Below are 27,167 nucleotides of genomic sequence, written 5' to 3'. Positions count from 1 at the left end.
CTCTTATCGTCTTTGTATTCTTAACCAAAAACCTTTAGGTTAACCTAATCATTGAGTCTTACTAATACACTGGGATAGGCAATACATTTAAATTCGCAGGAGTCACATTCTAAAGTATATGGGTAAGGCAGAAATAAAAATGTACCCTTGAAAATTCCTATAAGAGATGCATGTTGGAGGTTTAACGTCTCTCGGAAAGTGACATAGCGAGTCTTCCAAGACAAGTCTTGTCTTCGCCCTTGCTATGTGAGTGCACATTTTCTTCGATTTGTTGGGAGGTAGTAAGCTCAGAAATAAGAGGATGGGTTCTGGAGTTAGGTGGTGTGGATTTCAATTTTGGCTCTGCCATTTGCTAGCTGAGCCCAGAATGAGGTAAAGGTGCTGGCCATTAGTGTTACAGGCTGAGGGGACGAGTTGAGAAGATCTTCATTTGTACTGATTAATTTCTGTATTTACCTCAGGAAATTAAGATTCGATATGTCAGTTCACCGAAGCTAATGTTATTTTCCATTATGAAAAACATTTCCACCCTAGTCTTTGAGGCTACTGCTTTTATTTTTTCTTCCAATTTTTAGTATTGAGTTTTTGTTCTGATTTGTTTTTATAGCTTTTCTTCTCTAAAAGTTAATTAAAGAGATTAGCAGACTATCTATATATGCTCTTGTAAAAAATGACAGACTTGGGAAAAACTACTTTTAAAAATTAATGTCAATTAGTTTCTCTCTTAGGTGTTTTTTAAATAATGAAAGCCTCTTTCATGTTTTATATTAAATAGAGTTATAGTTAATGATTCAAATATCTTTCCCCACAGTTAATCCTGAAAGAAGTTGACTCACTATTGTATGTCGACACTGATATCCTTTTTTTACGGCCCGTTGATGATATTTGGTCTTTACTAAAGAAATTTAATTCCACACAAATTGCTGCAATGGCACCAGAACATGAAGAGCCTCGAATAGGCTGGTATAATCGCTTTGCCAGACATCCATACTATGGAAAAACTGGAGTGAACTCTGGAGTTATGTTGATGAACATGACCAGAATGAGAAGGAAGTATTTCAAGGTAAGTCACCGATCCAGGTTAACTTATCTCTCTTTTCCCTCCTTATTGTTTGGTTTCCAGTTTAATTTTGCTTTATTAAAAACTAGATGGAGCTATTCAGAATTTTTCCACTTACCTAGAATAATTGAAGAAAAGTGTGTTCTTAGTATTCTGTTTATTAGAGCATTACAGTAGGTCAGAGCAGACGGTGTTGCAGTGAAGTAACAGCGCAGCAAGTGTGAACATCACCTTCCTAGATTGGTATTCCAGGCAGGGGTTGCCATTTTGTAGTTGTGCAGCCTCATAATACTTGAATCTAAACTGTGGTACGTCTTGGGGGAACACAGATTGTGGTTAAGAGCTAAGAACCGTTGGCTTGGTTCAGACGCTGAGACCTTGGGTAAGTTTTGAACATCTCTGGGCTTTGATTTCCTCATCTGTGAAATGGGATGATAGATAACAGTACCTATGTCATAGGGCTTTTGTGAGGGCTAAATTAGTTAGAAGGGAGGCTAACACATAGGAAATGTTGGCTATTTTGGTGCTATTGGAAGTTAACTTAAAAAAAAAAAGTTCCTGTGTGTTTCTCATCGCTCAAATTGTGGGGTCAGTAGAAGAGTGAGGCTATTTAACTTCTCTTATTCGCATATTCTGAACACCTGAGTGTGTTGTACTGTTTACCATTTTCATGCTGATGAGTCCTTAAGTCGTAGTCTGGGGGCATTGGGGTCAAGTGGTTTAGCCTTACGTTTAGCTTTGCCACCTGTTCACCACAACCACTAGCCAACTAGTTAACTTTCAAATGTCAGTGCTCTCAGCTGAAAAATAGAGATAATAAATGGACTTATGTAGGTTGTCTATTTAAAAGAGACCCATTCAAAATGCTTAGTACAGAGCATGACACATAGTAAGCACTTCAGTGTTAGCTAAAAGCAGTGGCTTCTGAAACACTGATAGAGACTTACTGTTTATCCTTTTACATCTAGTTAGTACTAAATCAAACATCAAGGGATAGTATGTCTTTTATGGTATGAATATATATGTAATATATATGTATATTTGTATGTGTATATATATTTGTCTGGTATTTTTCTTATGGCTTCTGGTGGACCAGAATTTACACCATTACTTAATACTCCTTTCGGCATGTCTGATTTAAATCTCTTGTCCCTTCTTATCCTTGCTCTAGGCAGCAGTACTGCTTGGTAGCCTTCACCACCCACATCTCGCCATTTCATTCTTAAGACAGTTAATACCCATCACTCTTGTCTTCTGTAAAGATCTAGTAAACCTAGGGGTTTTTTTAGCTTTCCCATTTTCTGTACCTTTCTGAAATCTTGATTTCATTTCACTCTTGTCTTCCACAAATGAATGCATTAATGAGGCCAGTGTAACCTTTGCTTTTGCTTACAAGTGAACATCTTTCTTCAATTACCCAATTTTTTAATATATTTTGAGTTTTAAAATTTCATGTACCATAAAGTTTTACTAAATAAAACAGGTGTCATACCATGAGTTTTCTTACTTTTCTGATGGTTAGACTATGCACAGTAATATTATACCAGAAGATGGTGCTGTAAGATTATGTGCTAAGGAATAATGTGACTGCTCAGGAGCTCTTCATTTGAAATTCTTAGAATTATGAGAAGTGTAGTGTTGCAATAACCTTAGAGATAATTTAGTGTAACATCATTACTTGATTTTTAAGAAAATTTCAAATTGCAGTTATATAGTTCAAATCTCTGATTATTTTTTATTTACCTTTTACTTACTTAAATATCATTCTTAAACATGTTTAACAGTTTCTCCCCTTTCCCTTTTCTTTTTGTCTGTGGCATGTTCTAAACCAGCTAGAGATGTAGATATAAGAGTGGAAATAATTTCTAAAATTTCAAGCTTTTGTTTTTTTCTATGTATTAATGACTTAATGAAGAAAAATATGAGGAGTGTGATAGTACATTAATTTAGTAGGCACAATTTACTTCATACCTACTATCCCTCTGTTTCAAACAGCTCTATTCTTGCCCAGTGGGAACAACACAGATTTACTCTGTTTCTAAAATTGTATTTATGATTGCTGATATGTTTCTACAAAATTTATTGATTTTTAGTTCTGTTTTTCATATACCTTTATTTTTCCTGATTTCCAAACATACCTTTAGCAAACATTGCCTTGTTTTTTCCTACTAACTCTATAATTTCTGGCACAGATCTTAAATTTTAGAGCTCTAGTGATGTAACTGAATTACTTGTAATAACTTTTCAAACTGTTTCATGCAGATCCATGAATGTTACCCCATAGTGCCTATCACATGAAAAGCTGTAAGATTACCCACTTAGGACAGTGGCCATGGCCATGTTTTAAAGTCTTTGCTTTGCTGTCACGCAGTCCTACCATTCATGATTATTCAGTTCCAACCTGATGTATTATAATTATATATTTTAAAAATTAAAATAGTAAAATTTTAACTTTTTTGTTTTTTTTCTCATAATGCTTGATAGACATTGATATAACACTGGCTAAGATACTGCTTTGTATTTTGTATTATGATTGTATTTGCAGTGTTGAATCTCTATTAAGATATTTCTTAACCTTTTTCTATTTATTAGCTAAAAACCAGAGAATATAAATAAGGCATCTTGAGAATTTTTTTCTTGTATATTTACTGTACCCTGTTCATGTCGTGCCATATATTACTTTGTAAAGTAATTTTTGCCTGTTTTCTCCATCTGCTGAGGGCAGGGTGTATCTTTTATGCAGCTTTGTATTCAGAATATTTAGCATGGAGTCTGGCGTAAAGTAGCAACTCAGTACATAATTACTGGCAGAGGCCAGACAGAAGTTTTAGAAACTAGGCCATTAAAAAGAGAATACTTATTGTGAGGTGGCTGTGAGGGTCGTTTTTACATATTTGAAAGATGTATGTGATGGAGGGCTTTTATTGTGTTACATGTAGAGCTTAAACCAATATCAATGAACATCTTACCAAAAGGGATGGAACTTTTCAGAGATTAGGAGAGTAACTAATCTTTGGGAATTGATGAATTCTCAGTTTCTAGCATTGTTGGAACATAATAGGAATAGCCACCTGTCAGTTTTATATTTGTTTGTAACCTAAACTGATGATAATAATGAGTCTGTCTATTTTCAAAAGCATACATAGTTCTAGAAATGAAACTAATTTATCTTAATATAATGCATGTGCATTTTGGTAGGTTTGCTGAAATTAGTAAATTAGAACTACATCTTTTTAAAGAATTACAAAACTACTTCAGCTCTATCATCTCCCACCTCCTCTCCCTCCTCCAGTCAGTAACTCTTCTTGCCTGTTCACTTGATGCCGGTTCCTGTATGCTAGCTGTTGTACTGCACTACTGTACTTTTCAAGGTACTGGACTGTAAGATTAAAAATGTTTTCTTTAAAAAAAAATTTACAAAACTAAATCATGCTTATAAAAATTCAGGCAATTCATTGCATATAGAGTAAAAAGACAAGTCCCCCCTTTACACACCACTCTCCTCAGTTTCATTCCTTTGCCCAAATGGCATTATAAACTTTGCTGTGTATTCTTCAGACCCTTTAAAAAAGTATTTTGAAACAGATATACATGTACATTAGCATTTATATGTAGAATTCTTTTATATATCTTCAGTTTGCTTTTTTCACTTAGTAAATATATAAATGATTTTTATGTCAGTACATATAGCCTGTCACATTTAATATGTGTGATATTGTGGAGAAAGAATGTTTTGATTTTATTGTTTGTGTGTACTAGTATGAATATGTAGTTACATGGCTGAAAAATATCTCATGTATTTTAATTTTTACTTTCCTCACTGTACCACCAATGTGGGATGAAAATCTTTTCATACAAATTTTAGCCATTTTTGTTTCCTCCTTTGTGAATGGCTGTATGGCCATATCCTTTGACTATTTCTGTACTTTGCCATTTTTCCATTTCTGTTGACTTGAGCTCTTTTTACATATGATGCCTCTTTATTAAACTCATTTCTCATAGTTTTCATTGGTTGTCTTGGATATTCTAGGTTGTATCCTCAGCAAATAATGTTAGTGTTATTGCTTCTTGTCCAGTATTTTTCTAGTAGGACTTTTCCGTTACGTGTATTATAAAGGCCCCCCCCACCTCCCACCCCTTGATTTTTTTCTTTTTTCCCTAAAACTGCCCTGGACCTTGTAATTTTATCTTTCTTTTCTTTGAATAGATGTATTTCTTTGAATAGGTGTATTTCTGTCTCTCTATACATTTTTTTTGTTTCATAAGTAGAATCCAGTGAAGACTTGAACATTGACATGGTACAAGGGGTCCACCAGTCCTGTCTATTTAATCTGTTTCTGGTCTTGGTCCTTTTGAGCAATTCAGAAGTTTCCTTTTCAGATCCTAAGAACATTTAGTGAACATGATCTGTGACTTATTTCAGAGTCATCCTTTCAATAAAGTATTTTCTTAATATTTACTTAAGTAAAACTTGTTTCAGTCATTTTCCAGATTTATTTCCGATTGTGTATAGTTTACTGTATTTACTGCATTCTGAGAAACTTCACACAAAGGTAATACAATTATAGCAGATTATATTTAGTTTAAATACGTAGTTTTTTTCCCAGGAATTCTGACTTTTCTTTCTCAAAGTATAGATTGTTTATACCTCCATTGTGTTTGTTATATATCCTAGAATAGCTTGTAATAATGTTTTTTAAGCTATCCGTGGAGAAGAATCCGTGTTTTTTTAAACATTGTTTACAATCTGTCATGAGGCAATGCTTTTCTAAAAATAATGTAAATAAATTACTAGGAAAATATTAGACTAAAGACACATAAAATTGCTATAAAAGTTTCTAAATCTTACTCTTAATTTGTGTACTTAAATCTTGTAGAGGACGTGAAAAATTCACTGATCAGCACACTGCAAACTGTACTTTGAGGAGTACGGGTTTAAGTCTGGAGAGTTTCAGAGTCAAACTGGTATAAAAGACTTAGTATTCAACTTCACCCCAGGTTCACATGATCCCCAGCCCTCTTTCAACTCTGTTGTTTCCTTAGGTATGAGCTATGAGTAGTTCCATAGAGGCTGAAAAGGCATCTGACGAAATTCAGTATCTATTTTTGATTTATCAATTTCAAATGACCTCTTTGAAATGCCAGTTATAAAGGGTTGGCAAATCAGACTAAGAATAATAATGATCATGGTGACAATAATAGCTAACACTGTGCCAGGTACTTTTCCTAGTACTTTTTATTTATATATTAACAGGTTTGCTCCTCAGCAGCTGTATGATAGAGACATAGGTACTGTGTCTAGACATATGACATAGGTACTAAAGCTATCTGCTTTTTAAGATGAGGTCACAGTCATAGTACTTAAACTACCACATACTTTTTCTTTCCCTTTCCTCCCCAACATCTGTTAGTTTTATCACTTCTTTGTGCAGCTTCAGATACCTTCTTTTGTTATCTTCTGCACTCCAGCTGGACAGTTTTACTGACATTTACGTTTACATTAGAGTCACTTGGTTTTGAAACAGAAGTTTACACTTCTGGGCTTCCCTGGTGGCGCAGTGGTTGGGAGTCTGCCTGCCGATGCAGGGGGCGCGGGTTCGTGCCCTGGTCCGGGGGGGATCCTGCGTGCCGCGGAGCGGCTGGGCCCGTGAGTCATGGCCGCTGGGCCTGCGCGTCCGGAGCCTGTGCTCCGCGGCGGGAGAGGCCACGGCAGTGAGAGGCCCGCATACCACAAAAAAAAAAAAGAGAAAGAAAGAAAGTTTACACTTCTCCCCTTGCTCTGTAACAATTGCTAAGGGAAGAATGGGGAACTGTCATTATGCTGCCGTTTTACACCTGGAAGCCTGAGAATCTCATTAATGTATTTACCAACAGAATGATATGACCTCTGTGCGACTACGATGGGGAGATATACTTATGCCATTGCTTAAAAAATACAAACTGAACATCACATGGGGTGATCAAGATCTGTTGAATATCATATTTTTTCATAATCCAGGTAATCATTTAAATTTATTCTTTGCATTTGTAAAAAAAATCATAGTTAATATTTAGTCAGAACTGGAGAAATGCATTTATTTGATTTTGGCTTATACTAATGGCTATCACTTTTTTTTTTAAGACAGAGTAAACTAAATTTAAACTAAAATTTTGCAAAGTATTAATTCTGTGGAATTAGGGTATGTTTGCTTTTTTGTTTTGTCTCTGCCTAGAAAGCCTTTTTGTTTTTCCGTGTCAATGGAATTATCGACCAGATCATTGCATATATGGAAGCAATTGCCAAGAAGCCGAAGAAGAAGGAATCTTTATTCTTCATGGGAACAGAGGTGTTTACCATGATGATAAGCAACCAGCATTTAGAGCTATTTATGAAGCACTGAGAAATGTAAGCTTTTTTTAAAAAAATGTTTTTGTGGACATACTCGCAAGCTTACAGAGAATTTGCATATCCTTTACCCTAGTTCATCAGTTATAAACCCAGCACTCCTTCCACACCTAGCTCTGGCACTTGGCGTTCTGCTGTAAGGAAGAGCACTCCCCTTTGCCCACTTATTGATCTATACATTATCAGTGTGAACTCACTGATATATATTTTTTTCCATGATTTATAATGCAGTATTCAATTTTATTTATATTGATGCTGAAGTTGTGCCAGATTTGGCGATCGGGAGCCCTTTTGGCTACCTCTTGTGCTCATTTGACATATTCCCATCATTATTTTGAGTACCTCCGCATTCTCTGTCCAAAGAAAATATCCCAGGCTCGTCTTGTTATACATTCCCTGCCCTCACCCTGAAATCAGCTGTCAAAGGAACTCCGATACTTATTGCTACAAGGGTGTCTTCCCTTCTAAGCCCTTTCAGCAGCAGAGCTGGGAAATACAAATATACAAACACACACAGTCATGTGCTCACACCAGTGCCTCCAGTTCCATTCCCTTAGGCCCCTTCCTTGCCTTCTCCTACTTTGTTTCTGTTTTATCTCATTTCTTCCACAATTAGAATCCTGGCTCCGAGCATAAAATATTTCCTCTTTTGCTTAGTTCTGCAGTACACTTAAACTAATTTCAAAAATGCTCCATTCATACTGCTATCTCTGCTCCTCTGTTCTTGAAAAACCAGCCTACTATAAAGGATTTGTTTCTAGTCCTCCCCCCGCCCCTCCCCTGCCCCAGACGAGGGTGTGTACTCAGTACTATGTACAGAAGTTACTTGCATCAGTTCTTTTCTCCTTCCTTCAGTGTGGTTATTCATTCATTGGAAATACAGTTGGGTTCATGTGTTTCTGTATGCTTTCAGTTTTAAGTTTTTTCCCCTCATCTTTGTTGATTTAACTTTAGTTTGATATGAGGAATATTAATATACTTCAAAAAGTCGAAACTATATAACGGTTTACTCAGAAGTAGCGCTCCTCCCCCATCCTTCCACCCCAGGCCCCCCACCCCATCACCAATTTCATTTTCTGGTTTGTCCTTCCTGTACAGGTAAGTAGATACGTGTATGTTTTGTAATTCCCCTTTTCTTACATGAGAAGTAGCATACTGTTCATCTTTATTTGCGCTTTGCCTTTTTTACAGTATTCTGGAAATTTGGGCATTTATAAATATTTTCTTCATGCTTTTTTTCTTTAAACAGCTGTATGATATTCCGTTTTGTGCATGTACCAGAGTTTATTCAATTAATCTCTTATGTTTGAACATTTTGGTCTTTTCCAGCATTTTGAATAATAAATAACACAGCAGTGCATAACTTTGCCATACACATATATGTATTGTTGAGAGATGTTTCTTCAGGGTAAATTCCTGGACATGGGATAATTTTAATTGAAGATACCGCCTGTTTTCCCTACGTGGGGATTATTTGCATTCCCGCCAACAGTTCATGACGAGGCCTGTTACTCACAGCCTCCCTAACAGAGTGTATTACCAAGCTTGAAAAATTTTTGCCATTCTAACGAGTGAGAAATGGAATCTTAGTTTAATTTTAATTTGCCTTTCTCTTATGATTGAGATGAACATCCTTCTATATATTTAACAGCTATTTTTACATCTTTTTTATTGATAACATATTTTATATACCACACAGTTCACCCATAGTATAAATAATTCAGTGGTTTTTAGCATGTTTACAGAGTTGTACAGTCATCACCATGAGGGAGTTTCGGTCTCTACTCCCCACCTCCCCACCATTTGTTGCAAGTTCTTTGTGTATTAAAGATGTTAGTTCTTTTTCTGTGATATCTGATGTAAATTTTTTTCCCAATTTGACTGTTTATGGAATTTTTTACCATTCAAAGTTGTTTTTAAAAAATTTTATGTAATCAAATTTAAAACCTTTTTTTAAAAAAGTAGTAATTAGAAAGTCTTTCCTTACCTATACTCAGCTTATAGAAAAATTCACCTATATACTTTTTCATTTATTACATTTAGCCTCCTGCTCAATTTGGAATTTACTCTTTTGAGAGAGGAATAGGTCTAATTTGATCTTTTTCCAAATAGCTGTCTTGTCCCAACACCATTTATTTAAAAGTCTATCTGTAACCCAAAGATTTGAGATACTGACTTTATTATATACTAAAGTTCCATTTGTAATTTCTGGATTTTCTGTTCTGCTCCATTGGTCTGTCCATTTTTGTACTCTTGCACACTTTTAATTATAAAGCCTTTCTGCTGTATTTTAATATCTGATAGGGTTACTTCCTCTTCGTAGCCTGTCCTTTCAGTGTTTTCCTACCTATTGTATTTTTATTTTTCCACAAATATCAACTCATTCAATTACGTAAAAAACTTGTTTTTTTGTTGGGAGTGTATCACCTTCACATATTAACTTAGTGACTGCTGACATTTTAATGGTGTTGAGACATCTTAAGAACAAGGTCTGTCTTTCATTTGTGTCTTTCAGGAATGTTTAATAGTTTTCTTCATACTGTGGATTTTGAACATATCTTAAGTTTATCCTTAAGTATTTTATCTTCTTTGTTGCCTTTGTAAATGGGGTTTTCTCTTTTAAGCGTTTACTTTGTATTGATTTTGGGAAAAAATTATACTGGCCCCACCACCCCAGATATCTGTTCTTCTCTCTTTTTTTTTCCTTGTTCTTACGGTGCTCTTGTTTAATTCAGGTGGATTGACAGGGGGAGATGATGCATGAACCAGGTCTCTGAATATGTTGGGGACCAAGACTTGGGGCAAATCCAAATAAGGACTGGATTTATGATTTTGCTTAAGGAGCATTATATCAAGTGCTATCCATGCAGCTAATTCATTGATACCTGGGGAGAAGTGTATGTGAGCACTCATCTCTCACATGGGTGTGTTCACTGCTCTGCTAGACTGTGTCTAATCTTATGTGGACCTGAAGACAGAAACATAAATAAAATAACAGGAGTGGTTTGGTGTAAGCGTGGGGGTCAGGAGAAGAGCTGATGCCCCTGTTCGCTAGATGCTCAGTATCTGCTCGTGACTGCTCTCATTGTTTGCTAGTACAGCCTCAGTAATAGGAATGGGGATAAAGATACTGAACTGTAATCTCCTGAGACACAGATTGTACTAGGACTGTGAAAGAGTGCAAGTTTTGCCCCGAAGAGCCAGGGAAGGGTTTGTTGATGAGGCATTTGAAGTGAGCCCTGAAGAATGAGTAAGAGTTTGCCAGGTGAGCAGGCTGGGCCAAAATTGCCTGAGAAAAAGCCTCAGGGTTGTGGAAGGTCCGAGAGGAGGTCAGGCGTTGAGCTGTTTGGGGTGATGGGTGAAGGGAGGCAGCAGCAGGGCTGGGCTAGATGCGGTGATGATGTGCTGTGTAAGGTGACGGTCTGCAGTGACAAGGAGCTGAAGGTTTCTCCTGGAAATCTGAGTTTCTCAAACCTGGTGGTAGGCAAAGTGCTGACAGCATTGTAGGCTACAGTTTTAGTGTTTTTGCTAAGTTTCTTGTCCTATAAACCTGAGAGAGAAGGTTTCTGAATAATCAGTTTATCACGATACAGCTACACTCACTGAAGAATTATAAAATTTAGTGATGTTCATTTTCATGTAGCCAACCTTGTATGCCTTCAGAAATCAATATCGTATTTTAATAATGCTTTATCATGGGTTGTCAAGAGGTAATAAAAATGACAAAAGGTACATTTGGGGTTCTGAGACTTTGCAGGATAGAAAAGAAATGCACTCCTATAAAAATGTGATTTCTTTGTTGCCTTTGATCATTTAAAAAAACATTATTAAGGAATTAAATCTTACTAGTTTTATTTGATCTTTTCTGATCTTCTATAAATGTATACTTTAAAAAAATTGAGTATTGGTTTTAAGCTGATGAATTACACTTGGTTTTTAAAAAATAAATCTTATTTTAAAAACTATTTCAAATACTGAAGTAATTAAAGATTAATGTTTGTTTTGGGTCCATATTAATAGCCATATTACCCATTTTTCAACTTAATGAAGTTAATCAGTCTTTTTTGGTGCTCTTGGTTAGTGTTTTTATCTTGCCTTATCTATAATTCAGTGAGAAGTGTAATTTAAAAGAATTGCAGTTTAGACAAGGGCATTTATGCAAGTGTCAGACAGAAGCTTAGTCATAGCCATCGAATGCTGTGAACAATAAGGACGTGAACCATTTTTAAAATGTAAATGCATGGCTCTGTCTGCCAGCAAATCAGTTTTTACAGCCCACACATAGTTGTTAAATATTAGTTGCTGAGTGAATAAACATACTAAGATTAAAAATTGCAGATTTGCAATGGGAACAAAATATTTTATTGCTCTGTAAAATATTTTCTGCTTCTTGTATTTCGTTTGAATTATTAGATTTCTTGGTGTTTCTGTGTTACCTATGATTTACTTCACACCCTTCTTCTATTTGCATAAGATGCAGTAGATTTGCAGAGATGCAAGGGATTCTCGACCATTTCCCTCCTGCACAACCTTCTTGTACATAGTTGGCACTCAGCATTTGTCAGATTGAACTGCCTGCCATTCTGCCATACTTTTAAAACATGTTCTGTTTTTTGAAAATGCCTTTAATTATCTACTTGTGGTCATCATAGCCTCACTATTTATTCACTGCCTTCAACTGACAGTCTTAGATATAAAACATGACCTTCCTAAAAGTTTGTGTGCTGGGTGCGGTGCCAGTGAAGAGGGAGGGAGTGATTAACTGTGTCAGGAGAGCTTCTCAGAGGAGCTGACTTTGGACTGAGCTGGAAGGATGAGTACCAGGCAGGCAGGAATGGTGCAGACCAGTCAAACGTAGCACTCAGTATGGGAAGAGGCGCCCAGTCAGGTAAGGGCACATGTGGCCTCTGGGAAAGGGAACGTCTGGATGTGCGTTCCATGCTGCACAACTCCTGGACACTGCAGAGTCTGTGGCTGGTGGAGGGCGTGACTTCCGGCTGTGTACTACAGGTAGACATCTGGGTGATTTATCACCTTCTCCCGTAAAGGGCAAATTACTTGTGTTATATGTTGGACTAAAAGAGCTCTAATTCATGAGGCACTATTTTTATTTTGGGAAAATACTCATCAAAAGACTTTCCCAGTGAAGAAAAAAGAAATTTAACCACAAACTGGGATTTAAATCACATGAAAGTGGATGAACTGAATCTCTAGTATTCCTGGGAGTTTACTTTTAAACACCTTTGTTATGTTTTCATTTTTTGTCATTGTAGAGTAAGAAAAAGACCACAGTTTGCTCTTCCCATTATTACTCACCTCTCAGCCACAGTTGTCCAAGTATGTTGCTTATACACAGTGAAATGTTACTTGACAGTATCACTTAATACAGGTGTTAAACCTTGAAGAAGGTAAGGTAAACCTGACCTTCTTCAGCATAACCCCAGACAAATGTAGACGTGTCTGTATACAGCACAGCACAGTTTACCACTGTTAACAGAGCTGCATCTTTTAACAGAGTTTTTGAAACTGACTTGGCACAGTTGCGTTTGCTGTTTTGGATAAGCAGTGCTGTGTGGTTGTAAAGCTGTTGACTTTTTTTTTTTTTAAACATCTTTATTGGAGTATAATTGCTTTACAGTGGTGTGTTACTTTCTGCTTTATAACAAAATGAATCAGCTATACATATGCATATATCCCCATATCTCTTCCCTCTTGCACCTCCCTCCCTCCCACCCTCCCTATCCCACCCCTTTAGGTGGTCACAAAGCACGGAGCTGTTCTCCCTGTGCTATGCGGCTGCTTCCCACTAGCTATCGATTTCTTTTCGCAGCTGAGGCGGACTCCTGGCTTAGCCACCTAACTAGCATTGTAACTGGGAGGATTCTCCCCCTGCCTTAAGTTGCTTTGTAAATAGTGATGTCCTGTTACATGAAGTTGGTATGAGGCTTAAGTGCATTAATACGTATAAAGCTCTTAGAACAATGCCTGGCATGTAGGAAGGGCCCTCTTTTAACCAGTCCAGCTTTCAGCAGTCTCTCCTAGATCCCTGTGTGCTAGCTGTTGTTATTTTCGTTACGTTCTTCCCAGTTAAGCCTCTCCTCTTTTTGTTTTTTTGGGGTTTTTTTGGTTTGCAAAAATACTTCAAGATATTTATCTTCAGTATATGGAATTAGGTTTGAAAAACCACCCCAAGAGTGAAGGTTTCATGCAGTTAATGCTCATAGTTTTCTTGCACTAGAGGCACCCAGGTTTAGGATCTCTTTGCAGCTCTACACGTCCATGTTCTAAATTAGCATCTACGTTCAGCCTGTTCTCCCTAGATGGGCTGTGGCTTCCTACAGACTCACTAATTGTGATTCAAATGGTGCTTTTATTTCCTCTCCCTCAGTGGCAGCGTAGTGAACCTCAGGTCATATGCAGCCCTCCTAGATTTCAGATTCTGAATTTCCTTCAGGATTTTGCATTTTTCACTGACTTCAAACTTTTCCCGTAAAATGTTCTGTTTTCAAGCCCCATCAGTCTTTCTGACTGTAGTTGCAAATACTAAATGAAAAAATGTACCTGGTTGAAAATACTAAGCTCACAGGTTATTTGCACTTAACTATGAACAACAGTGTTTTCCAAAATATATTCCTTGGGCTATTAATATATTTTATGGTGAAAAGGGTAAAAAGTATATTTTGGAATTAGTGGGCCAAACAATACCCAACAGATGTATTTTCTGTTTTTATAGTTTTTCATGTGCCACTGTGAATCCCCCCAAGAGTGCTTGGTATTTAGCAGTTCTCAAACATCTTTATCCTTGGGATCCCTTTGTGCAGTTAGAGTTCTGTGGGAAGCACTGACCTGTGCTGTCATTTTGCATTCCTCGCGCTCTGTGCCTCCGTCTCCCTCCTTCCCAGTCCAGCCTCACCAGAGTTACCAGAGTGATTCTTGGCTCTTATTAGTCTCTCTCAGACACCTCGAGCTTTTGGTTGTCATCTCACACCTGTCAGTATCTCTGGTCTTCTCTGCCCTTGACCATGTTCTTGCCTTGGCCTGGAGTGCCCTGCCTCCATGCTCCTCTCTGAAGGGCTCTCCTCAGTACCCCCAGTGAGTTACCCGTACTCTCTCCCTCCTCCTGTGAGATCGTAGTCTGTTAAACTCATTGAAATTATTTGTTGGGCACATACTTTCTGTGAGACTTTAAACGGAGGTTGTCAATGTAAAGTTGATTGAAGAAGAAGTTGTTGGGAATAGAGTGAAATTTTTATATACATCTTTGTCTTATTTTCTTTCTCTAGTGTTCTTTTGAAGATGACAACATCCATTCTTTATTAAAGCCTTTAGAACTGGAACTACAAAAGACAGTGCATACATACTGTGGAAAAATTTACAAAATATTTATCAAACAGCTGACGAAAAGCATACAAGATCGTTATGATAGACCACCAAAGGAAAGGTGATTCTTGGTGACCGCTAGATCAAATGAATTAAAACAACAAAATATCAGAGGATGTGTGTGAAGGAATAGTCTTAGATGAAGTGTTCAGGAAAGAATTATTCATCTTCAGAATAATTTTTTTCCCGAAGAAGTTTAATGAGCAGTATTTTCATGTAATGAAGAATAAGTTGAAGTCTTGGACCCCAACAAGAAGATATTTTTGATTTCTGATGTTTTGTAATGCTATTTGCTATCATTCTAGTATTGATGAAGATATTATTGAATGGTTATAGCCTACAGACTTTGTTTGACTCTTACTCTCAAGTGGGTAAGAGCAGTAGGGATGTATGGTTGGAGAAAAATGTACCTCATACACAGTGGAAACACTCAAACTGTGAGTATAGCAATAATTTTATGTCAGCACTAACCTCACTTTAAATGTGTGAGAAAAGAAAGTTGTTTACAGGAGCAGAAAATGTTCTGTTTCTAAAGAAATGGGATGTAACTGATGTCACTATCGACAATCTGTGTGTGCCTTTATACATTTCATCTCTGTTTTAAAATATTTTTGTGACAATCATGCTTAAAATTATTATTAGTTTATAAGTAAACTGCACATTTAAAATTGAGAGGGAAGACTGAAAGTTTTGATTATTAGTCTCTGTGTGTATTTGTGAAACGTAGAATTTTCATTTGTATGTGCTTAACTGTCTTGCCAAAAGTCATATCTAAGATTATTAATTAGGTATTTTAGGAAATTTTTTATCACTTTAAATGAAAATTTTCAGCTTTACTGGGCATTCTGGACACAATAAATATACTGATAATAAAATGAGAACCTAACGAGTGTACTTATATGATGGTGGAAAATGTGAGGGACCAAAATGCATAAGCTATGTACTTCCTGTGAGCAGTCATTATAGTTACAGTGGAGCAGAAAAAAAGTGGTCCACTTAAACCTTTTTCCTTCTACCTCAAAATGGCTTTGCAAGATATTTTTGAAGAAGCAAATATACGTATAGAGCCTTACTTTAAGTTAGACAACTTTCATGGTTGATTGGCTTCAGAAGATTGTCACATCTGATTATAGAAAAACTAGTTTTGATTTGGTTTGATGTGCATGTCCTCCTTCTTTGAATATCACTTAAGACAGTTTTTTTTTTTTTTTTATCTTGGCAATAAGAAAATATTACTTCTCTTAGTGTTTTTGACCTGTCTTCTATAGCTGTAGATTCTGAGTACTTAGCATGTACTGTGCTGGGGCACACGTCTCATTTTACCAAGTACTGTATGGTTAACTTCTTTTTCTCCTTTTGACATTTTAACGCTTAAATAGAGAAGAGAAAATCATGAAGGAAGACTATCACCTTTGTGAAAATAGTGGTGATTGGGTTTATGAAGACACAGTGCCCTCTGTGGAGACGTGGAAGACGGTCCTCGGTCTTTGCAGTTCAGTCAGGGACAAATTGGGAGAGGAAGGTGTTAAGAAAGGCAGATTAGAAGCTGATGGCCAGCCCAGCACCCTTGGACAGAAGCGTTCAGAGAGCACAGTCTGTGCGTCCCTGGCAGAGCACCGTGGTGACTGTGAGAACTTGTGAACTTGTTGAAGTTGATTTGCTAAATAAAAAATGAGGTCCCTAGAATTTTGAAGTTTGGAGGGTATAGGATCATTTTTAATGGTCCCCAGGTGAGACCATTGGCGGCCTGGCTACATTAGACTCTTGTGGGGACCTTGCTGAGAATGGATTCCTGGGCCTCACCTTTGGTGACTCTGGTACCCCATGTCTAGATGGGTCTGCACATTACACAGAAGTAGAGAGAACAGTACAGTGGGACTCCTCGTCCAGATCAGACACGTCAGTATCTTACCACATTTGTGTCATCTGTCCCTTTTTCCTTTGCTGAAGTATCTTAAAATGCCAGGCATCATGTTATTTCACCTCTGTGAACACTTCGGTAACTACAGTGACATCATACCCCCTTTGGCTTCGGTTAATATCCAGTTCTTAGGCAGATTTCCCTTACTGACTACAATGTTAGAATCAGAGTGCAAAAATAAGTCACATTATGATTCTATTTGTAATAAGCACCTCAGATGATTTTGGTGTCAGTTTGGGAACCCCTGGAAATCATTTTGCCAACTTGAAGGTTGAAGGTAGGACCACAATTCTCGGCACAGTTGGTGGATTATAAATGTGATTCTGAAACATTAGCGGAAGTACTTGGGGTTATTGACACGATACAAATTTATATTAGGAAGTTGCTTAGATTTAATTTCCTTAGTGAACAGAGACTCTTAGCCCCATAGGCTCTAGTATGATTGGGACTGGGTAGAGTGTGGTCATAGTTTAACTGGACTGTGTGCTGTGGTCTCACACCTGTTGTACCTATTTACACGGTTACACACTCTACATTGTGGATCAGTTGGAAGGTTCTTCATGTGGTTTATTCAGACCTGACCTAATTGAGCGTTTTACCATAAATTGGTTTATGGCGAAAACTCTCCACTTAGGGACTGTGTTTACCTGAAAGTTAGGGTATCACAAAAAGTCCTTAACAATATTAAAATGAGTTTTCTGAGTTTATCTTTAGATAGGGTAACTTTTTCCTTGAGAAGTCTCAAGAAGTGCAGTTCTCAGCATTAATGAGGTTAAATTCTAGAACAGCTTAGAGAACGTTTTATATTTCTTTCCATAAGATGGTGTATCTATGCAGTTTATACGAATTACATTCTATATCCTTTGAGTCTATGTGTTAGAACAATTCTGACCTCAGAACTATCTCTGGGCTGCAGTATTACCAAAGCGGAATGACTTTATAATGTAGCCAGCCCTCATTTATGTGAAGTAGCCACCTCTAATTAGAGGAACTTGGAAAACCTTTAGAAAATATATATTGTGATTTACATTTTAAGAAAATACATACTTTTTTTTTTCCCTATGAAGAGTAGTTCATAATGTATACGGTAACCCACTTACCTTTGGACACTTCAGAGCCTGAAACAATACTACTGCTTACTCCCTGCTCTCTCATCTTGCCTTCAGTCAGATGTTATTGGTGTAATGGAAGGAAAACCAGACTGTGAACTAGATCTGGATTCTCTTCTTGGTTAGGGACCCGAGGCATATCATTTAACCTTCTCTGTGCCATAAGTTTGTGAACAATCAATATGCCCTTCCCACCTCGTAAGACTCAGAAGTCATGAAGTTGAGACCCAGAAGAGAGAATGGATTTGCTGCATGGCTTGTATCATGCCACACCAGCATTACTGTTGAAGTTCTGTGTTGCTCTGTTGTCTCCTGAACAGATCATTCTGTTTTAGGCTGAATGTTTTTTATCTCTGGTATGAATTTGCTTAGATTATGTAAGGAAGAATTTTTAAGGAAGAGAAAGCAAAGGAAAGAATGATGTAAAGGAATGATCAAAGGAAGAAGGAAAAGAGAGGAAGTGAGAAAAGTGAGGAAAGAGAAGGGAATAAGAGTGAGAATGGCCAAAGGCAGAGTGCAAGAAGAGAGGGGATGAGAGTGGGGAAATCGAGAAGTAGAGGTAGAGAGCGGAGGTGTGGGAACAGTCACTTTTTGAGTTGCAACACCCCAGCCTGTACCACTGTCTGCTTGCCTTCCTCTGTTTCAGTTCACGAGGCCCTCTGGGCTCAGGAATTGTGCTGGCTTTCATGGAAGGGGCAGCCAGGATACCTTTGTTTGATTTGTTGATCCTAAAGTCTTTTCCCAGTCACTCTACTCACTGATCATTTAGTGCTGTGATTCAACATTGTATTTTTTTTTTGTATTTTTTTGTTAATTGGATCCAAGTTTGTGAGCTAAGACCTGTCGAAACACGATGACAAATATCTTCCTTTTTAACATTCTTTTAGTCTTCCCAGATGCTGGATTATGCAGGACTGACCACAAAAAAAAAATAACACAGGAGGAGGGGATGGCCATATCAGATCTGAAGGGGGCCCAGGAATCTATCACAGTGGTTTTCCCAGGTGATACTGATAAGAAGCTAGATTTGGGAACCACTGCCCTGCCTTGAATGAATGGCAGCTTAAACAGTACATCACATCTCCTGATTCCTCAATAGGCATACTTCCAGTTGAAGTGTTAGGAATGGATTAAAGAGAACAGGAGGCAGCAGGAGTACATTAAATGGAAAAACCTAAAAAGAAAGTGTTCAGTGTCTTCTTTTTCAGAAGTTTATATTGTAAGTAATAAACACCTTAGTGTTAATCAGTAGTGATTTAGGGAGACCACTGATTTTTTTTTTTTTAAATAACTTTTCGTTCCTTAGAGCAAAATAGAGAAGAATTAGGGAAGCAGTATGTCAGGTGTGGGGCCAGTTATCATTTTATTAAATGTAATTTCAAGCATCTTAAACAATTGCCTTATTGAATTTTAATATTTAATAAAAGTAGATTAAATAATGATTAGTACTGTAACAGTTATCCTTTTATACATTGCCAAAGCAACCCTTTTTTGCCTGTTAAAGTCTGGCTAAACTGTCCTGGTGTTCGTCGTTTCTTAATTCATTGAACATGAAACTAGATTTTTAAAACTAAATTATATAAACGTAAGGCAGGTGTGAAAGGTGATGCAAGAATTTTTTTTAACTAAAAATGAATATGATGTTAATCCAAATATCTAGCAATTACAGAATTACGAGAACATGGAATAGCATATTGGACTAGGCAATTTAAAACTGATTACAAGTCTATGTCAAACTTCTAAATGGAAAATATCTATTGTCACCTCATCTCTACCAATTAATTCCAAATGTCTGATGGGATTGTTTCTTAAGAATTTTCTATGAACCCAGTATTCAAACAAAAGAGAACCTTTGAAAAGATACGGAGAGAAAAAGAAAGGAAAATTTCTGTCAGTTCTAATGCTGTGAATGTTATTTGGAGGGTCTGTGGTCAGACATTTTAATGCCAAACTTAAGACCTGATGTGGAGCCTCTGATTATGTGTAGTTTGCATATACAGTCTGAATTTGTGAGCATAGTCAAACACACATCATCATAGCAACTCCTTGTAAAAACTGAAGAAAAGCAACAGTGTACCTTTCATTTAAAATGTAAGTTGACTTTGACTATGATGGAAGATAGCTGTTTTCAACCTGTGTATAAAATCTCTTCAGGGAATATTGGAATGTTATGCAAAAATAATTCAGGGCTTGTAGCGTAGCTGTAAACTGTGTCATCCATTGCATCACATCCATTGTTGTCAGTATCTGAGAGCTGGGCCAGTGGCTTTTGATGGATGTTGTAACAGAAGATTTATGAAGGAGATGGTGGTTTGTACTTGTTCCCGAAGTCAGAAACTGGAAGGTGTTTCCATTTTTCACAAGCATTTTGCATAAATATGTTAATATTTTGAGTAGTAATGATTCTAAAGCTGCAGGAAGGCAGCTATGGTGTCCTGTGTTACACAGAGATTACTACTCTTAAATTGATTTTTACCTGAAAATATGACGGTTTTAGGATAATTTGGATATCTTCCTCCAAGTATTTTGTGTATCTTGACATTTATTAAAGGGAGGGTCAGTATAAGATTATAGATTGGGTTGTAACCTGAGAATAATGGAAAGTTGCCCTGTTCTGTTTTGGGGGGATTCAAATCATCTTTTTCTTGAGAAACTTTGTGTTGTTCTTACTAAATAAACATCTACTCAATAAATACCTAATTTCTTCAAGTGATGTGTCTGAATTATTCTAGCAGTCAGAAGCAATTTTGGAATCTTTAGGCTTGGGAAGCTTGATAACTAAAAGTCAGGGCAGTTCCTGGACTGACTAATTCGGCAACTGGACAACGTCATCAGAAACCTAGGTACCTTTTGTCTTTACAGTACTGTTCTCACCATGTGAGCTGTGTCTCCCCCCACGGCCCCCAAGTGACAGCCAATATTCTGCGTCTCAAGTGACAACCAGATGCAAAAATATATCTTTTTATAAGAGGAAGGTGCCACTTGCTCTCATAGCCATAGCAATATCTGTGTCCAAAACAATTACTTTGCAAAGAGAATAAAACTTCACTGGTTGGCTCAGGCCATGATTTGCCCCAAACTTAAATATAGCCTCCCTTGAAGAATGTATACTCACAGGAAAGGAAATAACATCAGGGTTCTTTTAGAAGTCTGTGGGGTAGAAGGGTAGGGGCTTAGAAGATAGCTATTGGGTAGGCAACAGACCTAGATGATTTTACTGGCCCAAGTATTTCTTTTTATTACCATTATTATTTTTGGCTGCGCTAGGTCTTCACTGCTGCACACGGGCTTTCTCTAGTTGTGGCAAGTGGGGGCTACTCTTCATTGCGGTGTGCAGGCTTCTCATTGCAGTGGCTTCTCTTGTTGCGGAGCACGGGCTCTAGGGCGCACGGGCTTCAGTAGTCGTGGCATGCAGGCCCACTAGTTGCGGCTCGCAGGCTCTAGAGCACAGGCTCAGTAGTTGTGGTGCACGGGCTTAGTTGCTCCGCAGCATGTGGGATCTTCCTGGACCAGGGATCGAACCCGTGTCCCCTGCATTGGCAGGCAGATTCTTAACCACTGCGCCACCAAAGAAGTCCCCAAGTATTTCTTAAAACTACCCAGAGGATCAAATTTCACATCTAGAGAAGAGTACCTTTTCTGTGCCAGGGTGTAATTGTGCCTTAATGGGTCTCGGTAATATTATGATCCAACAGTTCTCAGTTTTACATATTTTATTATTTATACAATGGTTTTCTGGTTAGAGTGATAGCTTGAAGGGTTTTAAAAGATTATTGAGGTGATGACTACTTCCAAGAGAGTTTAAAAGTTCTAAATTTATGTTGAGAAATGTATTAATAGTTATTAGCAACCTTTATCATATTTTTAATCATTTATTAAGTTACAAAATGCCCTCACTGAAAAACATTCAAACAATACTGAAGAATTAAAAGTATATGAAGTAAAAAGTAAGGCTCCTAACAATCCACCCCTAAGAGCATTTGGTGTGTATCCTCCCTGTCTTGCTATGCACGTGTACGCACAGTGTACCCACACACGGGCTTGGTTCTACAATGGCTTCTACAACTTGCCTTATTTCACACAGTATATTATGATATCTTTCCTTGTTGATACATTAGATCTACCTCGTTCTTTAGCTGCATATTATGTCACAGTAGTGTACTTAAGTAGAGATTAGCGTATGGACTTCTGAAGTATGAAAGCGTAAGTAATGAGTTTTAACTTGTTAGGGGAAATAGTTGTTAACTACTTTTACCATTTTTCTAGTTGTAATTTAAGGTGCATTAAATCGTGAATAAATTGTAGTGTACCTTAAAAATCAAAGTAAATATCAGATTATTAAAATTTTTAAAAATTAAATGGGAAGTTTTTGTAAGTAATATAAAATGTAAGAAATACATAATAATAAAATAACAATAGTTACATTTCTGTGAGACTGGCATGTCTGAATATTGTTACTTCAGGGTTCCTTTACCTTTCTATTCTTTTCTAAAAATACATTTTGAATAGTATTAAAATACATTTGAATAGCTCTAAAAAATCTATTTGTAGAAATTAACAAAATTTGACCCTCAGTTTTACCTGTGCTTTACCTACTGTTCTTTAGCATTTAAAATATTTTAAGTGGGCCATTTAACTGGTTAAAAGAGGTTTTTAATCTATTAGAACAGTGCTATCTGACAGTAATATAATGCAAACACATTTAATTTTAAATTTTCTAGTAGCCACATTAAAAGCGGTAAAAAGCACTTGCAGTTAATTTTAATAATACATTTTACTTAATTCAGTATATCCAAAATATTATCATGTGGGCATGTAGTGAATATAAAAATGTTAGCAAGATCATATTTTTTCCATACTGTACTAAGCCTATATTTTTCACATACAGCACATCTCAATTCAAATTTGCTACATTTCAAGTGGCCACTTGTGGCTCATGGTTAACATCTTGGACAGCACAGCTCCATAGAGTACAAACTCTGTAGGCAAAAATCATTTCTGTTTTTTCAGTGGTATCTGTCACTGTGACTGTACATGGTAGACACACAGATAAGCTCAGTGAATTTTTTTTTTTTGCTGTACGCGGGCCTCTCACTGTTGTGGCCTCTCCCGCTGCGGAACACAGGCTCCGGACGCGCAGGCTCAGCGGCCATGGCTCACGGGCCCAACCACTCCGCGGCACGTGGGATCTTCCCGGACCGGGGCACGAACCCGCGTCCCCCGCATTGGCAGGCAGACTCTCAACCACTGCGCCACCAGGAAAGCCCGCTCAGTGAATTTTAATTGAGGGATGTTTTATAAAACTGGAAGTTTTTTGTTTTTTGTAAATTTGGAAAAGTGTTTGAACTCTGGCCATTTTATTTAAAAAGACATTAAGTAAAATTATGTTCCCCAAAAATGTATACCCTCGTTGATAGTGAAAGAAATTAAACCAGAAGAGGTGAAAATCCTTTAATGAAAGTGTGTGTGTGTGTGTGTGTGTGTGTGAAAGAGAGAGAGAGAGAGAGAGAGAATGAGAGGAAGCTCCATGCTAGCAAGGTTACGGTGAAGCTACTACACAACTTCAGATGATAGGTCATATGATTCACATACCCTTAGAGCCCACTTTTTGGATCATTGATTACTCATGCACAAACATTGATCTCAAATCCGTAATAAACCTGAGTCTGCTCCCATGGATTCTGGCTTCCCCACGTTGCTACACCTCCCGTCTAAAGCCAGTCCCTTCATTTTGCGCTAGATTTGTAACAGGCGGGGCGGGTTAGCTGTTAGCACACGCGGTGGTTACTCGCAGTGGTCCTCAACACCAGAGAGTGCAATGAGAGGTGGATCGTGGCCTTCTCTCCGGGGCCCCCCAGGCCCTGCGGCCTCGGGCCAGTGGCTGAGCTGGGAGCCCCAGGGACAGGCTGGGGGTGTGTCCTGCAGAGCTCCAGAGCCCTCGCCACGGCTGCCCACTGGCTGGGCTTAGGCCTTGAAGCAGCAGTGAACCTCTCCTCTATTCCCATCTCTGCGGCCTAATGCCGGCAGCTGTCTCCATGGGTCGCAGACCTCGGGACCTGGCCCCTGTTTGGGTGGCCTGAGGGCCGGCTGGCTCCTGGGCACCTGGCTCCCTCAGTGATGACGCCTGGGCATGGTCTGGGGACCTGGCCCTGAGGGCACCTCCAGCTGAGATCTGCCTGCTTAGCTGGGCTTGGGCACCGGCAGGAAGACCCAGACTGGGTGCGGGACGAATGCTCTCAGTCAGGGTAACTGTCCTGCGCAGGGACCCCCTCCCCTTAGCCAGGGCCTGGACCTCAGAGGGCTAAAGTTAAGCCTTGGGACCTTGCCCTTTCTTGTCAGAAGTTAGAATAACATTTGTTTTGGTAGAGGTTTACAGGAACATCGTGACCTGACAGTGACCTGACCTCAAGAACAAAGGATCCCGCACCAAGAAGTTTGCAGCAACTAACCGCGCCCCTCCCTCACTTTTCCTATAAAAGGTCTTTGTTGAAAGCTTTTGGGGAGTGGGGGGAGGTAGGGGGGTTAAGGCATGAGCCACCCTGTTCTCCTTGCATGGCCCTGCAATAAACCTTTCTCTGCTCCAAACTCTGACATTTTGGTATTGTTTCGCCTCACTGTGTGTCGGGCACACACACTTGAATTCGGTAACAGATTCTGTCCTCTCTTGTGTAACTCAAGAACAATGTTCCATTAATTCTTCCTGCTTTCTCTTTACCTTATAATTTTTTCCACTATACTAGATCATTCCCAGGAAAGCTCCTTGAAAGCGTTGTCTGTATTCTCTGTCTCCAGTTCTTCTCTTGTCAAGATCACCAATGACTTGTGTGTTCTTTTTTTAAAAATTATAGTTGATTTATAATATTGTATTAGTTTCAGCGTTCTATAAAAACATTGAATCACAGTGACTTGTGTTTTCTTCCTTCCTTCCTTCCTTCCTTCTCCCTCTCCCTCTCTCTCGCTTCATGGCTTGCGGGATCTTCATTCCCCAACCAGGGATGGAACCCAGGGCCTCAGCAGTGAAAGTGCCAAGTCCTAACCACTGAACTGCCGGGGAATTCCCAACTTGTGTGTTGTTAATTCCAATCTCCAATTGCTCATCCTCATCTTATTTGCCCTATTAGTAGCATGTGACAGAATTTGAAGAAGTACTCTCTTCATTGAAACATCTTCACCTGGCTTCCATTTCATTGTACTCTTTGTCTTCCTCTTTCCTCATTCAATACTTATTTCAGGTTTCTGTCTGGCACTCCATTTTCTTCCCACTCTCTTAATGCTAGAGTGTATCAGAGCCTCTCAGCAATCTCATCCATTCAATGCCTTTACAAACATGGACCGTGTCCCCAATTTATATCATCAATTAAGATGTCTGCCAAATTCCAGTCTCCTCTCCTCTACTACTTGTTTCTGCTTGCTATCTCTACTAGGATATCTAGTATTCATCCCAAACTTAACATACCCAAAACAGAATTCTTGATTTTTTTTCTTAAACCTACTCTATTTAGAATCTTCTTCACTTAGATGATGACAAATCTATCCTTCTAGTTGCTCAGGCTAAAATCTTTGGAGTCATTCTTTACTTTCCTCTTGTTCATACACATGACACATCTAAGCTATTAAAAATACTATTGCATCAACCTTTAAATTAAATCCAGAATCCAACCACTCCTCCCTACTTCTACTTCTACTACACTTGTCTAGACCATCATTCCCTTTTGTTTGAATTAATGCAACAGACTCTAAATGGTGACCCTGTTGCCAGCAGCAACCAGCCACAGTCTATCCTTAACATAGCAGCTAGACTGATCCTTTTCAAAAGATGAGTCATATCATGTCATGTCTCTGCTCATCACTCAGTGACACACCATTCACTCATAGTAAAAGCCAAAGCCTTTAAGTGGCTACAAGACCTTACAGGATCTGCCAGCATTATTTCTCTAATTTTATTTAATACTGTTGCCTTGCTCACTCTTTCTCCACCACACTGGCATGCCCGACAATCTCCCAACTAGAAGATTTTGCACTGTTGTTTCCTTTCTCCGCAAATCTTCTCTTAAATATTTCCCTGGCCAACTTTTTCATCTCCTTCAAATCTTTGGTTAAATGTCAATTCCCAGTGAAACCTACCAGAAGAATAAGGGATGGCTGCAAATTTTTTGACACTACTGTTGAGGGGAGAGTTTATTTCCCATCCTCTTGAATTAATAAGAATGGTTTGTGATGGCTTAGACCAGTACAGTATGGCAGGCTTATCTTTGGGACTAACAACTTCCACCTTGGACTCTTAGAATCCTCAGTTTTCTTGTAAGAAGTCTGACTACCCTTCTGTAGAAACCACCTGGAGACATCCTGAGACTACATGAGGAGTGAGAGAGTCCCAGCTGAAACTAGGCTTCCAGCATCTCTGCCAAGTCCAGGCATGTGTGTGAAGACATCTTGAACCCTCTTGGACCAGTGAAGTCATACTGGATCCTCCAGCCCAAACTTGCCACCAGTTGAAAACCACTGAGTGACTTCAGTTGACATCAGGTAGAACAGAAGCCCTACCCAAATTCCTGACCCACAAAATCATATAATATAAAATGGTTGTTACTTGAAACCACTGAAGTTTTGGGGTAGTTTGTTACACAATGATAGACAACCAGAACACCTACACTGACTGCCTATTTAAAGTTGCAATTTGTACCTGTCTCTACCTTGGTACTCTCAATTCTCCTTACTTTGTTCTATTTTTTTTTCTCCATAGTACTTATCACCTTAACATGTAATATATTTACTATGTTTATTATTTATTACCATTCTCTTCTTAATCAACGACCCCTTCTCCCATTCACCAGAATATAAATGGGATTTTTTTTTCTGCTTTATTCACTGATACATGCCTGGAACATAGGTGTTCAATAAAGTCTTGTTGGATGAATGAGAAGTAATTTACACTTTATCACAGGATATAGAGGATCTCATCAGAGCTGTCCAAGAATGAGCAAGATAAAATTTAAAAAGTGGCATGGTAACTATGGGGTCATACTACAGGAAAAAAAAAATCCAACCTAGAAGAAACTATATCCTAAAGAACAAATTTCCTTCAAGTGCTTCATACTAGGGAACAACTTATTAAGCTCATGAATTCATTAAGGTAAGCCTCAAATATGAAATAAAACAATTAAATGAGATTTTAAAAAGAGATTGTAGGTCTAAGAAACAAGTTGAGTATTAAAAGGAGGTCATTAAAAGTTTGTTAAGTAAATTAGAAAGGAACAGAAAAGACAGTTGAAACTTAAATTGCTGACATAGAGGAAAGGTACAGTGAGTCAA

General features: G+C 38.1%; 1 protein-coding gene across 2 annotated transcripts in view; it reads left to right on the top strand.

Annotated features, from left to right (window-relative positions):
* GXYLT1 (glucoside xylosyltransferase 1) overlaps positions 1 to 23,682 on the top strand; it is a 55,290-nt gene extending 31,608 nt beyond the window's left edge. For both annotated transcript variants that reach the window (XM_022572454.2, XM_022572455.2), the window contains 4 exons: positions 812 to 1,063; positions 6,935 to 7,058; positions 7,273 to 7,445; positions 14,729 to 23,682. In XM_022572454.2, coding sequence (XP_022428162.1) covers positions 812 to 1,063; positions 6,935 to 7,058; positions 7,273 to 7,445; positions 14,729 to 14,890 — 711 coding nt within the window. In that variant the 3' untranslated portion in view covers positions 14,891 to 23,682. The remainder of the gene's footprint in view (positions 1 to 811; positions 1,064 to 6,934; positions 7,059 to 7,272; positions 7,446 to 14,728) is intronic.
* The last annotated feature ends 3,485 nt before the right edge of the window (positions 23,683 to 27,167 follow it).

Source organism: Delphinapterus leucas, chromosome 11 (genome assembly GCF_059928025.1).
Source record: "Delphinapterus leucas isolate spDelLeu-1000000601 "Yukka" chromosome 11, BTC_Dleu_Yukka2, whole genome shotgun sequence".
Taxonomy (NCBI): domain Eukaryota; kingdom Metazoa; phylum Chordata; class Mammalia; order Artiodactyla; family Monodontidae; genus Delphinapterus; species Delphinapterus leucas.
This window is presented reverse-complemented; position numbering and strand designations above follow the sequence as displayed.